Raw genomic sequence first — 13,207 nt, forward strand, 5'->3', positions numbered from 1 at the left:
AGCATTTCTTCTGTTTTCTTTTCACTTCTATTTTTTTTCAGTCTGGAGACAGTTACTTTAACTATTCTTCCTATAACCATTTCCCCACTGCACCGAATCTGACTTAAAAAGAACCAGAATAAACTATAGTCATTTACCTCAGCTACCTTCCTAGAAACTATTCAGCTCATCAGTATTCACATCATTATACATAAAGGTCTTCAATACAAATGTTATTTGTTGATTCATGCAACATAGAAACTTGCTATGGTGGAATAGCCAGGCAAATACAGTGGGGGGTTAAAGGTATGATGGTAACTTCACGGGTTAGGAGATACAAAAGGACACACTTAACAAAACAAACATGCACTTGGGTGTCAAAAGACATGCAAACGTGACAGCAACATTCATGAAGGTAGATAAAATATTCTAGTTTTTTGAAGAAAAAAAACAAAAGCAAAAAGACGCTGTTTGGAAATAGACGTGCTTCTCCAAACAGGTGTGAGACAGACAGTCCATCTAGCAATGCAAATGCCAAAAACAGACAACACTGCAAATGAGGACACTAAGATTTAGCTGTGCACCATGGCTTCCTTTTGTACCTCTTCTGGGATTACTTGGGGAACCTTGTCCCCTTCCTTGGCAACATCTTCCTGCATGGGAGCTGGTTTGTCCGATTCCTCAGAAGAAATCACGCCCTCTGCTTCTCCCTCACTCTTTTCCTTGTCAAGCTCAGGCAAACTCCGGGAGAAGTCTTCGAAGGCGGCACTGTGGTAGTCGCCAATGACTGTGAAGTCCACCTCAGCCTCAAGGCTGGAAGTTGAGCTGACCGTGATGCTTGAGCACTTGCGCTCGATGGCCAAGTGGTTGTCTTTAAGGAAGACTGAGTCTCTCTCCTGGTCTTGCTCCTCGTCCCCAGTGTCACTTTCGGGGGCCCTGTGCCGAGGTGGCTTAGATTTCTCCTCTGCGCCCTCCCTCAATCCCGCTCTCTGAATGAGACAAAAGGGAGGAAAGAAGCTATGGCTGTAAGTGCGGAATGGCAGGTTACAGCCATCAGGGCCCAATGGTTTGGGGTGGAGGGGGAGAGAGGAAGAATCATAGAAAGGGTATCAAGCACATCCCAAGCATGAAAACCAAAACTTCTCACAGCAAAAAACTCTGCAGGGAGAAGGGAAAAGGGTTTCTGATTTTACCTCCAAAACGGCAAGAAGGAAATAAAACAATGACGTTTGAAATATTAATCCCAAATAGATGAGTGGTACTTGTGGCAAAAGCAGGTGTGTGCAAAAAGAGGAGATGATGTTACGACATTAATAAAGAAGTTCAGACTCTCACTGACCATTGGGGGAAGCAGGAGGACAGAAAAGTGGAGGCAGAGAGTAGAAAAGTTTGGATGTGGGGGGGAAAGACAAAAGGTTAAGGCAAATCGGCTGCACATATTGCAGGAGAAGCAAGAACGTTTGTCAATTTCACTGAGAAGGTCATTTGTTATTTTCTGCCACTGTATATACCTCACTTCGCTTTGTAAGGCTCCTTTTAAAAAGCGCGCAAGGAACGATTCGGTGGTATCCTGAAATATTGCAGTGTCTGCAAAAAGGCGTGTGTTGTGAGAACTCGCATCTCTGGACTGATTATGCCACCAGAGGAAACCTGTTAAAAGTGTGAACTTTTCCAGGGTAGATTTTTAATCAGTGTAATTGACAAGAAAAATCAGAACAAAAGGACACCGTTCCCCTAGCTCCCCCAAAAGCTACACATACCTCTCAACTGCATCAATGTGGAAATTCCACCCCCAATCTGGCCTATATTCCTGCACCGTATTGAAACACCTTGTATTATTCATTCACAGAGAATTGTCACTTGTTAGGGATTGAGACAAAAGTTAACTGTAGTCAATGGAGATTCTCCTCATGACACCAGTAGGGTTTGGACTGTCCCCCAGGAAGTAAATGCTATTCTTTAATTTAGATGCTATGATGTCCTACTACTTAATGCCTTGTTTTGTCCAGGTTTCTGGTATGTTGAGAGGTATGAGAAAAGATAAAGCAAACAGAAGAGGAGCGTATATATATGTGTGTATATATATAAATAAATATATATAGGAGCTCAGTAAACTGGGGAAGGAGGAGGTGGCACACGGCTCTCTAGGGTGAGGTTTTACACCACAAAAGCAAGCAGTTAGTAAAACATCATTGAGACCTGAGGGGCCACTGGAGGAGCAGCCATTAAACCCTCTTCTTTCGGGGAGGCTTTTACTGATGGGCCTGACAAATCCTTTTCTTCCCAAGCTGGTTCTTGAAATTTGCTCTAGATTAGAGAAAAGGGGTTAGTCTTAAAAGAGCAGAAAGGAACTCAGCTAATGCCTTGGTTGGAGCAGTGGGAAGCTATTTTTGTCAGCCAGCCACTAGCTTGCCAAAGGCAGGAGGGGGGAGGGGGGGCTCACAAGCCAAGCAAAAAAAGGGATATCAAAATTAAGAGATGCAAGAGGGAAGAAGCTGGAAGCGTGAGAATGTTGCTGCTAGGTGTGTGCGTGGAGGTATGGGAGAGATTCAAAGCTCTCAGCGTATCACCCTTTCCCACCCTACCACTGCACGATTCCATTCACAAAACACATTTTGCTTGGATTTGAGTTAGCAGCTGGCACTCTCCAAGTTAGCCAAACCTCCAGGAGTTCTCTCTCTTTCTCTCTCTCTCTCACGCACATACACACACAGAGAGAACAATCCAAAAGCTGATGAACTGCCTGGGCCAGCAAGTTTGCATTCAGCAACTGAGCCAGGTCACACACACACACAGGACAGGGGATGCAAGTAGCGGCTCTCGGTCAACGACCATGTTAGAAGCCATGGCACATGGTGCATAAAGGCAAGTCACACAACATGCTTTATGAACTTTCCAGTGGGACAGTTCATTTGAGAGGTTACCACAGCTTCGGCCAAAGTGATTTCACAGCCAGAATCAGGAGAAGCCAGCTCAACATCCTCTTCCGGTTCTTGCTCTGACCCGACAGAAATATCTTCCTTCCAAGATGAAGACTGGGATGGTTCTCCCTCACTTGCTCCTTGTACAACAGCTAGGTAGTTCACATCCAGGGCTTTGCCATCCAAAGTGCCTGAGGCCAACTCAACATCTGCACAGCTGTTCTCTAAAAATATACCTGTTTGTAGCTCTATCTGCATCCTTGATGGATCCTTTGGTGTCTCATCGCCAGTGAAACTCTCGTACAACCCCTTTGGAGTTGCATGTTGCTCACCAAAAAGTGGGCTATATACTTCACCTTGTTCAAACATCCGGATTTTAGAAGCTACGGAGACTTCTTGGTCCATCTCATTTCTATACTGAAATAAACCCCCATGGTTCTCTACAGGTGCTGCTATATCTTGATGTTTTTGAAGTGGAGTAGTTGTATCTGTGCTAAATGCCATGTGATTCAGTGGCTCTAGACCTGGCTTCCCTTCCTTGATAACAGTGTGCAGTTCTTCCCTTTCCTGTGCTACAGCACGATAAGGATGCGGACATTCTTTGCTCCTTTTTGCTGGCCCAATCTTAGGAGAGACGGTATGGGTGGCTTCAGTTCCGTCTTCCAAAGAAGATTTATCCTGGAATGTGTCTCTTGATTCTGGAGGTTTAGAACCAGGAGGGCCAGCCTGGGATAAAATGTCATCCCTGGGTGGCTGTTTCAAGTTGGAGAATTTATCCCTAGTCAACTCTTCCAAGTCTAGAGTTACACCCTCTGTTTCTTTGAGATTATCTTTGGCTACCTCTTCCATTTCATAGAGTTCATCCAAAGCTGAGCCTTTCAAGTCTTTGATTTTATCCTTAGTCACCACTTCTACTTTTACGTGGCTATCCAATTCTTTATCTTTAGCCAACTTATCCAATACATCTGTATCTAACTCTTCAGCCTCAGAGGGAGCACCCTGAGCCGTCTCTTTCAATTCTGAGAGTTTATCCAAAGTTGATGGCTCATTTTTAGTTGACTCTTCAGACAGAGTAGGCTTATTTTTCATCATCTGCTTCACTTCAATATGGTTGGCATTGGCTGCATCTTCCAGTTCTTGGAGTCTCTGTTTATCTACAACTTCCAATTCATGGTCATCCTCTTTAGCCAACTCTTCCAATTCAGGGTGTTTGTCCTTAGAAGAGATTTCTGATGTGGTGCATTTACTTTGAACTTCAGATAATTTGTCATGGGGAGGCTGGCTTGAATCAGGGGTTTCATCCTGGGGCAATTCTCCTGGTTTTGCATCCTGTGGTTTACTCTGCTCTTCATCTGAAATTTCTGTAGTACAGGAAAGATGCTGTAGTGAGAAACCCAGGGTGGATTTCGTAATCTCTATGGCTTCCATTTGAAGGAATATTTGAGAAGTTTCAGTTTCTTCTAATTTATTAATTTCTCTTTGAGTTTCTGAAGTTCTGAATGTCAAACCTACTTTTTCCATGGCAGTATCAGCTTCCTTCTTGTCAGATTCTTCTCCACATTCTTGAAGAATACTGTGAGTTTCATCTGCTCCCTGTTCTTGCCCACAGGAGAGATAAGCTGCTGTTTCTTTTGTTGGGGACCCAGATTTTGGCTGTGGCATCGATAAATGGAAAACGCTTTGGCTGAATTCTTCTATAGAAAGATGTGCATTGAATTCTCTGTAATCTTTTGTTCCATAATCAGTTGGTTCCACCGAAGCTTTTTTCTCTGGAGTTGATGAATGCTCTTCTTTCTCATAAGCACATGACTCTGCGGTATGTATCTTTTTACCATTCTCTGCAACTTTGTCAATCAAATCTGATTTTATAATTGCTTTACTGAGCTCCGATTGTCCTCCCCCGTATGTGGATGACCTGGATTGGAACTCATCGTCTTCCTTGATCTCTGTTGCACCTGAAGCTGGTGCAAAACTGGGGCTCTTCTCTTTTTCATCTAATGACTCTGTCTGGTTTTCCTGCCTGCCTTCAGATGAGCCGGGCTTTTCTCTGGCAGGTACTGTATTGATCTTATCACCATCTTTTTCATCAGTTTCTTCAGACCCCAAATAGATTATCCTTTCTGCAGCAGAAGATACCATCTTCACCTTAGTTCTAACAGTCTCAGAATCTGAGGTAATTCTGAACACCTCTTTGTCTGACAGAGTCAAAGTAGTCCTGTGTTCTTGTATTATAGTTCTGCTTTGTTTGTTTGGAGATTCTGAGGCATGTATTTGTCCTTCTTCAACTTGGAAACCTTCAGGTATGGTACTCCTTTCTGTTGGTCCTTGGAGGTGGCGAGGTGGCTGCTCAAGAGTGGTAGAAGCTACCACTGCGGCTTCCATTTTGTCTTTCTGTTCTCCTTTCTCCTCAAGTTTAGTGGAAGCTACCACCACTGCCTCTTTTTGGTCTTTCTGTTCTGCCTCCTCAGGGTGAGTGGAGGCTATCACCACCGTCTCCATTTTATCCTTCTGCTCATCTGTCTCCTCAGTAGATTGTCCATCTGTCTCAGAAGAGTGTTTCCTGTTATCTCTCTCGTACACATCATCATAATCCCATAACGATTCAAAATCTTCTGGGCTGGCTATCATTTTGGCTTTTTCCCGAATACGTGCTCTGCCTTCCTCTCTTGCTTCCTCTTCTCGCTTTGCTGCTGCTTTGAGTTCCCTCACAGCAGTGGTCACTTTTGTTAGATCCAAATCTGGATGCTTCTCTGAAGGACCTGCATGCGCCTCTTCTTTCTGGGTCTCAACTATTTGTTTTAGTGCTAGCTCTTCCAGCCCAGAAGTTTCTCTTTCTATAAATACCCAATGCTCTGAACCCTGCATTGCAATTGGAGCAAGAAGAGTTAGCATTAAACATAAATTTCCTGAACACCTCATTATTAACATGCAGCAAGAGTCTTGCCAACATCCTTGTAGTCACTAAACTGTATTACTGCTAAAGAAACAACCTGGAGGTAGATACCTTTAAGGAGGTGTTTGTTATTGACTGAATGCATGCTGAAATCTCAAAAGCACAGTTCTGAGACTGGGGCTGAGAGCTGGATTTTAACAGACAGTATTTCTCCCTTCCCATTTGCAAACGTCTGGTGCCAAAAGTTTACACAAATCATGAGCTACTTAGTCAGCTATGTGTGATTCTCACTGCTCAATTGATGGTTTTGAAATTCAAGGTCTCGTGATCAAATCAGAATTATAATGTAAGCTTTAAAACAGTATTCAAACTTTGATTTAAATTAACCACATGTTAATTATCTGCATACCTAAACAACAAACTCAAGCATAGTTATATTCACATCTAACTAAATCACTTTGTAAGTTGGCAAGTCAAGTTACTGTAATGAGACTTTCCCTTTGGTGCCTAAATTTCCACAATGAAATTCATCCAGATCTTTCATATCTCGGTATGTCTGTGTGCAAGAATGATAAACATATTTCATGATGGGAATGGGAGGAATCCCTTTAGCCTATAGTCAAGAGCAAGACTACAGAGTGAAGATCCTGTTGCACCCTGTTTTGCTAGGCTCCAGAAGCATCCACAGGTTCTCTGCACTGAGAAAGCAAGTGAAATGGGTTGAGACACTTTTGTTCCTTCACATGGTATTCCAGTGCTCTGGACAAACTTGAGTAGATGCAACGATTTTGGTCCAGTGCCCCAGTTAATATGAACTCAAGTCCAATTCCATTTTTTTAAAAAAACAGATTAGAGTAGGCATCCCCAAACTTCGGCCCTCCAGATGTTTTGGACTACAATTCCCATCATCCCTGACCACTGGTCCTCTTAGCTAGGGATCATGGGAGTTGTAGGCCAAAACATCTGGAGGGCCGCAGTTTGGGGATGCCTAGATTAGAGGGCTAGAACTAGGAAGGCACTGCTAAGAAAGTAAATGGCAGAAACTGTTATGCAAACTGCTTTAAAAGGCAGTACAGCAAAGTGTAGGAGGCAGGGAAAAGAAAACCTAGTATTTTGTGTACCACATAGCACAGCAGTACCAAACTACTTAAACACTGTGTATGATGCTATGTAGTGATTTGCTTTTTATGTCATGTGTGTTATCCAAGCCCATCTCCCATTGAATGTTCAGTCATCACTGTAGAAGAAAGCAGGAAGATAGCGCACATATTGCTGAAATGGTGGCAGGAGGGGTGGGACAAAGAGGTAGGTTGCGTCCCTGGAATTATGTGCTGGGGTCTTTTATATATATAAAATAATGATGATGATGATGTTAAGCCCTAGACATACAGCAGCCCATTGTCGGCTAGTTAAATATCTTAATTGTGGTTGGAGATGTTACTAGTGATTTCCCCAAAGATTGGAAGAATGCATTGCAACAGAGTTTTCCTGCTTCTGATCTGGTGGAGGCAGCGTTGATTTGCTCCAGTGCCATGCGCTCCATTGTGATACAGTGCCATGAGTCAGTCTGAGAGGCTAATTACACCACAGTACTCTTCAATAATGGAAGGCAATTATGGAGCAAACAGTCGTGCAGGTCTGAATGTATGCACAGAATGAAGTACCAATCATTTACAGCTGTATGTTCAAACCTTGCTATAGAAAAATTTGTGTCAACTGCACTGATGGGAATAAAAACAACATGTAACTCTATTTGCCTTGTCCCATTAAATATATCTTCAAGAAAACTCAAATGTAAAACATCATTTCCATTTCTATCATTGCTGAGTCTCCTAATAACTAGTGCTGTGACAAATGTTCACTCATTTCAACATCAAAATAGTATTTTCAAAGCAACCAGAAGCATGTCCTTAAAAAGTCTTAAATGGTCATCTTTTTCTGAAGCTGGCATTTTTCCCTCTATCCTTTGTAGGGACATTGCAGCTTGGTTAGAGCTTCCTTTTCTTTCCTAGAGTGATCCTAGCAAATCAGGGATCAAACCAACACCTTGTGAACTATTAGATTTGCCTATGTGCTTATGTCAAAAGGGAGAAACAAAAATGGATTCAGAGTGAAGGCAATGCTTCCTGGAATGGTCACATGGGTGACCCTAACCAATTAGAGATCTTGTAGTGAATCTGATGACATACATTATATGCACAGTGCTTCATACACTACAATCATACAATCTACTGTACTCTGCTGTACAAAGGGAAAACTCACATTCATTGTTCTGCCTGCCTTTGGTTCTAGCCTCACCACTCAGGAAGGTTGCCAAAAAGAAAATGCAGCCCCTTGGGCTGAAGAGGTTTTCCCTCTCTTGGAAACCAACTATTATGCTGCATGGCATCTGCCTTTGTTGCCATGCCCCGAGGAAAACTAAGCACCCATACTCAAGTTGGATTGATTGTCTCTCCATAATATAGTTTCTCTGACTTATCTTCTCTCTCACTGTCCACTAGAAGGCACTTCTCTGTAACTTGGTCCTGGGCCATGCTGATACAGTTAAGGCCCAAACTTTTTTTCCCGTAATCTTGAGAGCTATGCCAGAAACCACATTCAGTACTGGCACGAACTGTGCATGCTATCCATCCTAAGATAGGAACTAGCTTTCAGAGTGAGTGGGTTTGACAACTATGGTGCCTGTGCGAACAACTATTGGGTTGTTTATTGTTGGCTGTGAAATGCCACAACCATTGCCCAGGTTACAAGCTGTATATGCATGCACCTCCATTAACTGCGAACTGAATACAATATCAATATTACTTTCCACTGCAGCTGATTTTCATACAGTTATCCTATTCAAGTACCAGCTAGGTTCAGGCACGCTTTCAACAAACTTTACCCCCATAGTCAGTTGAAGAGTCTACATATACCACCGTCAGAGCAATATTCAAAATCAACCACATATCTGCCCTTAACACACCAAGAATTACTAGCTTGGATGGAATAACTTTATAACATCGTTTTGAATAAATTTCAAATGAATCCCCAATTTACTGACCCTTGCTAAATATGGCTGATCAACTGTAATTAACAGTGTGATCTTATACATGCCTATTCAGAAGCACATCCCACCGAATACAGTGGGTAAGCATGTATAAAAGATTGCAGCCTAAACCTTTCTTACTGCAAATGGAAACGAAAAAGAGAAGCAGATACAGAAAGAGAGAAAAAGGAAGGGTGGTGATAACCTCAGGAGAAGAAACATGGCTTTTCTGTGTAAAAGACTCCATGATTAAGGCAGCTCCATGCTCAGATGACAGATCCTCTGGAGAATCCTCTTCTGACATCTATTTCAGCAGGGGAAACCCAAGACCCCAAGGCAGATAAAGAGGCAGAGAGAGAGAGAGAGTGAGAGAGAGAGAAATAAGTAGTAGTAGAAGAGACGATGAGTGACAGAGAGATAGTAAATAAAGTATGGAGAATACACTCCATTCCTAGAGTTTTCACTTTCATCTTCCACTTTTACCTGACAACTTTTCTAGCATGAAAACACCCTATCCTTCAGCTTCCATTGTTTCCATGCCAATGACAATAACAACGACCTAATGAACTCTACTTCTATCTCCTATAACGCCTGAAGACAAAGAGATCCACCTTGCTTCCATCATAAAGGTTTTAGCTCAGTTCCAGACAGATCTTGCTCATTGCACAACCTTTGATCTAGGAATATTCGGCAAACTATGAGCCTACCTAGATGTGATGGGTGCACTCATGGCTGTTTATTCCATGTTTACTACATTCACAGACAGAACAGATGGGGTGTCCAATTTTACTATCGAAAGTGGCATGCAGCCTTCCTCATATGCCTTTGCTTCAGGCACCTTTGTTCCTAGACTGCTTTACATTCCTTTTATTGGAGCTGAGTTGCGAGCAAAATTGTTCTGAGCAATGGAGTGTGGAGAAGTAAGTGGGGAAGGACTCAGTTCTCCTCATCTATGCCCCTGTTTTGATGTGGAAGCAAGACCTCCATCCCACCTTATGTGCAAACAGGACAGACGTAGAATGACAAACCTGTCTGCCTCCATCAATTTGGTCCTACTGCTTTCAGCCTCCATTTGCTTGTACCTTTGCCCAGAAACCACTGTTTTAAAGTACCAAGAAGCAGAATGAGCACCACACTAAAACTCAAACCACATAGTGGTGGGTGATCCATGTCCCAACCATAAAGGCTGGCGAGAATTCAAATGCAGTAGAGATGGATGCCACATGGCCCCTGATCAGACTGGTTCTGTCATGCTGTGAGCAGATAAAGTATCGAGTACGAAGACACATAGAACAGCTGCATAGCACTGATGTGCACATACAAAACCTTCATAAAATTAGAGCAAAACAAACCTCGTTGGCCTTCTCTGGGGTTCCCCTTGGTGTCTCATCCTCATGTTTGGGCGAGGAAGAGGCAGGTGAGGAAGGCAGCCTCCTATCCCGGTCCCTGTGCACGAGTTTGCTGTTAGGTTCCTTCAGTGTCCTCTTCAACTCGTTGATGCTGGCCTGGTGCTTTAGCAAAACATCTTCCGGTTTGTCTAAAAACTTTTGGAGGGAGAGGGGAAGGTAACTACTGAGGTGAGGATTAGAGGAAGGAACATGAGTGGGACGAGTGATCTTTTCCGAGGTGGAAGCTTCACTGAGTTTAGAACCTCAGAGGCTGTATCCTCTGTAAAGTGAAATCTCCACTGCAATGGAGACTTTAATTTTCATGAAACCACAGCTTAGGATGACAGTTAGGGCTAAAAGACTGGCCCTGCCACTGAACTTAATCAAGCATGGTCCTGTTTTCCTTGAAGAAAAGTCACCCTGGTCAAAGAGATTCCATTTGCCAACCTTTTTTGTGTAAACTTTATGGTAATCTATAGCAGAATTCTCTTTCTTGACTCCCACAGGCCTAGATTTTATTTTATTGGAATGTTAGTCATTCTAGGGTCAACAGCTTAAGGAGCCAAGAGACAGATCTGTTTCTGTCTATTATTTCCAATCTTGAATGGTAATTTCCACTCGGTATCCTCAGGTACATCAAGTCTGCAACTGAAAAAGCTGAAGATTTAAAATCTGAACCAGGAGCCAGATATAGGCTATGTCAAATAGTAAAAAAAGGATGAAAACAGGGCTCTAGGTTTGGTATAAATCAAGTGAGTTCCGGGCCAGAATTATACAACTAAGTCATCCTCTTTTTATAAAGTTTTTACTGTGGTTAAGTGAAGTTCCACCCTGTTGGATTGTGCAAACTGTTTCAAAGAGAGGAAGACCATAAATATGTGTGCCCAACTCAAATAAGAATTTAGGTCCTGTTTCCTAACTGTGATATTCTGCACTGAAGATAGCCTCCCCTCCCTGTATTTCCAGATTCCACAGAGATGCCACAAAAACCAGTCATCAGCTCCAAGTCCCTTAAAAGCAGAGCAGCATTTCCCAAACTTTTTACAATCAAAGGACATTTTTCTTCAGAATTAAAATTGGAGTCACACACCGAAAGTTTTCTGTTCTGAGTGTCTAAGACTAAAAATAACTGGGAGTGCACTTCTTGTGCTTCTGTTTGAGTCACTGTTCTGGGTGTCACTCCCAACTACAAAGAAGCATGCCAAGAACAGTGATTTATATTCAGTGCAATTCTATGCATTTCTACTCGGAAGGAAGCCCCGATGATTTCAATGGCACTTGCTCCCAGATAAGTGTGCAAAGAGTTGCAGCTGAAGAGATGCAACTTTTGAGGATGAGTAATTCTGCTGTCTATGAACTAGGAGAGACTGAATGATTAAACCATCTCCAATGCTGAAATTCAGCGGAAGTATTTTGCCTGCAGTAGAGACTGAGTGCTTTGGGGATTCCTACAGGCATCTGTCTGGCCACTGTGAGAACAGGATAGTGGAACAGAAGGTCCTTAGACCTGATCCAGCAGGGCTCATCTTGTGCTTTTAAAGAGGCAAGGCAAGAATAGCTAGTCATGCAGCCTCCTTTGTGAGTGAGCAATTAAAAGGACTCTTCAATTGGTATGCTGCACCAGACTAGCAGTCCTCTTCTGCCATGCTAAAGAACACATTTGGGGAATGACTGCCCTAGAGGCTGAGAAACTAAGAACTGGAAGTGTGAGCATCTCTGAATCAGTTTGCCCCTTGCCCCATTCATGTACTGGTGAGGTTGTAAATAAGGACCATAAAAGGGTTGCAATATGGAGCATGCAGAAGTAATGGATGGTAAAACGACACAAAGGGAACAATAGCCAGCACTGAAGATCAGGTGTGTGTAGATGGATGGATGGACGGCCAGGCAGGAAATCAGTAGCTGAGACACACTGGCTGTCTTGCGAAACTAAAATTTTAGCATGACAACATTAGTATGCAGTGACAGCATTTCATTCTGACTGTGGTTTGCTTTCCAGTTTTGATTCTAGAGCCTGATTCAAGCCTGCTAAAAATAAATCAACCAAAACCATCATCATGGGATTCAGGCTAATTTGAATGGAAACCCTACAGTTCTTCTCTGAAAGGGGAAAAGGTTGAGGAATAACTCTGCATAGTAGGAGAAATCTGCAAATAATAAGCTGTGTGGAAAGAAAGAGGCTTAACCTTCTTCTTCACAGCCTGTGCAAGATACTTTAAAAGCCTGGCTTGGGACAGGGCTTTACTCTTATTTTTAATTCACCCATCAATTGGCACTCAAGTTCACCATCCAAAGAAAAAACTGAAGGGAACTTGGTTATGTTGCTTTCTACTGATTGGCAGCTTAGCAAGGTGACTAGGTGAAAGCTCCAATTTCAGTTCTACCCTTGTTGTTGTTTAGTCGTTTAGTTGTGTCCGACTCTTCGTGACCCCATGGACCATAGCACGCCAGGCACTCCTGTCTTCCACTGCCTCCCGCAGTTTGGTCAAACTACCCTAACCTGCACCAACTTGGGAGTTAATGATGCAGATCTTCTGACCTGCCACTGAGTGGTGTACATTCTAGTCATAACTATTTCTGCCTCTGAAATACCTATTTCCTACCTGAGGACATCAGGGCCGGAAAATGGAAAGAGAGACAATGGGATACTAAGGAAACACAGGAAAGTGTCAGTTGGGTATTAAAATATGGATGATTTCCTAGGAAGCAAGTAGCTGAAATGACCTGGCTACTGCTTGCTAGGAGGGCTGCTTGTGGAATAAAAGATGCTTCCAGCCTGAATGCATCTTGTATCCCAGTAAACAAGGGCACAATCAGTGTGGTTTGCATGTCTAAAAGAGGATGAGCACTAAGATGCACTGATGAGGCGTTAAGACATTCCAGAAAGAGAATACCTCCTGCTTGTGCCTTGGGGTGGTTTCTTGTTCCGGCTGGCAGCAAAAAGAAGGGGGAGGGAAGGAACTAGCAGAGTCAGTCAAGGGAACTCATAGAACACACA

General features: G+C 43.0%; 1 protein-coding gene across 10 annotated transcripts in view; it reads right to left on the reverse strand.

The window, feature by feature from the left end:
- Nucleotides 1–13,207, reverse strand: part of EPB41L1 (erythrocyte membrane protein band 4.1 like 1) — a 184,066-nt gene that overhangs the window by 12,095 nt on the left and 158,764 nt on the right. For 5 of the 10 annotated variants that reach the window (XM_060277259.1, XM_035121902.2, XM_060277257.1 and 2 more), the window contains 5 exons: nucleotides 10,174–10,365; nucleotides 9,027–9,125; nucleotides 2,904–5,759; nucleotides 2,179–2,286; nucleotides 582–968 (listed from right to left, as the gene is read on the reverse strand). In XM_060277259.1, the coding sequence (XP_060133242.1) occupies nucleotides 582–968; nucleotides 2,179–2,286; nucleotides 2,904–5,759; nucleotides 9,027–9,125; nucleotides 10,174–10,365 (3,642 nt within the window). The remainder of the gene's footprint in view (nucleotides 1–581; nucleotides 969–2,178; nucleotides 2,287–2,903; nucleotides 5,760–9,026; nucleotides 9,126–10,173; nucleotides 10,366–13,207) is intronic. The other 5 variants (XM_060277260.1, XM_060277261.1, XM_060277262.1 and 2 more) reach the window with 5 other exon arrangements.

The sequence above is a fragment of the Zootoca vivipara genome, chromosome 7 (genome assembly GCF_963506605.1).
Source record: "Zootoca vivipara chromosome 7, rZooViv1.1, whole genome shotgun sequence".
Taxonomy (NCBI): Eukaryota; Metazoa; Chordata; class Lepidosauria; order Squamata; family Lacertidae; genus Zootoca; species Zootoca vivipara.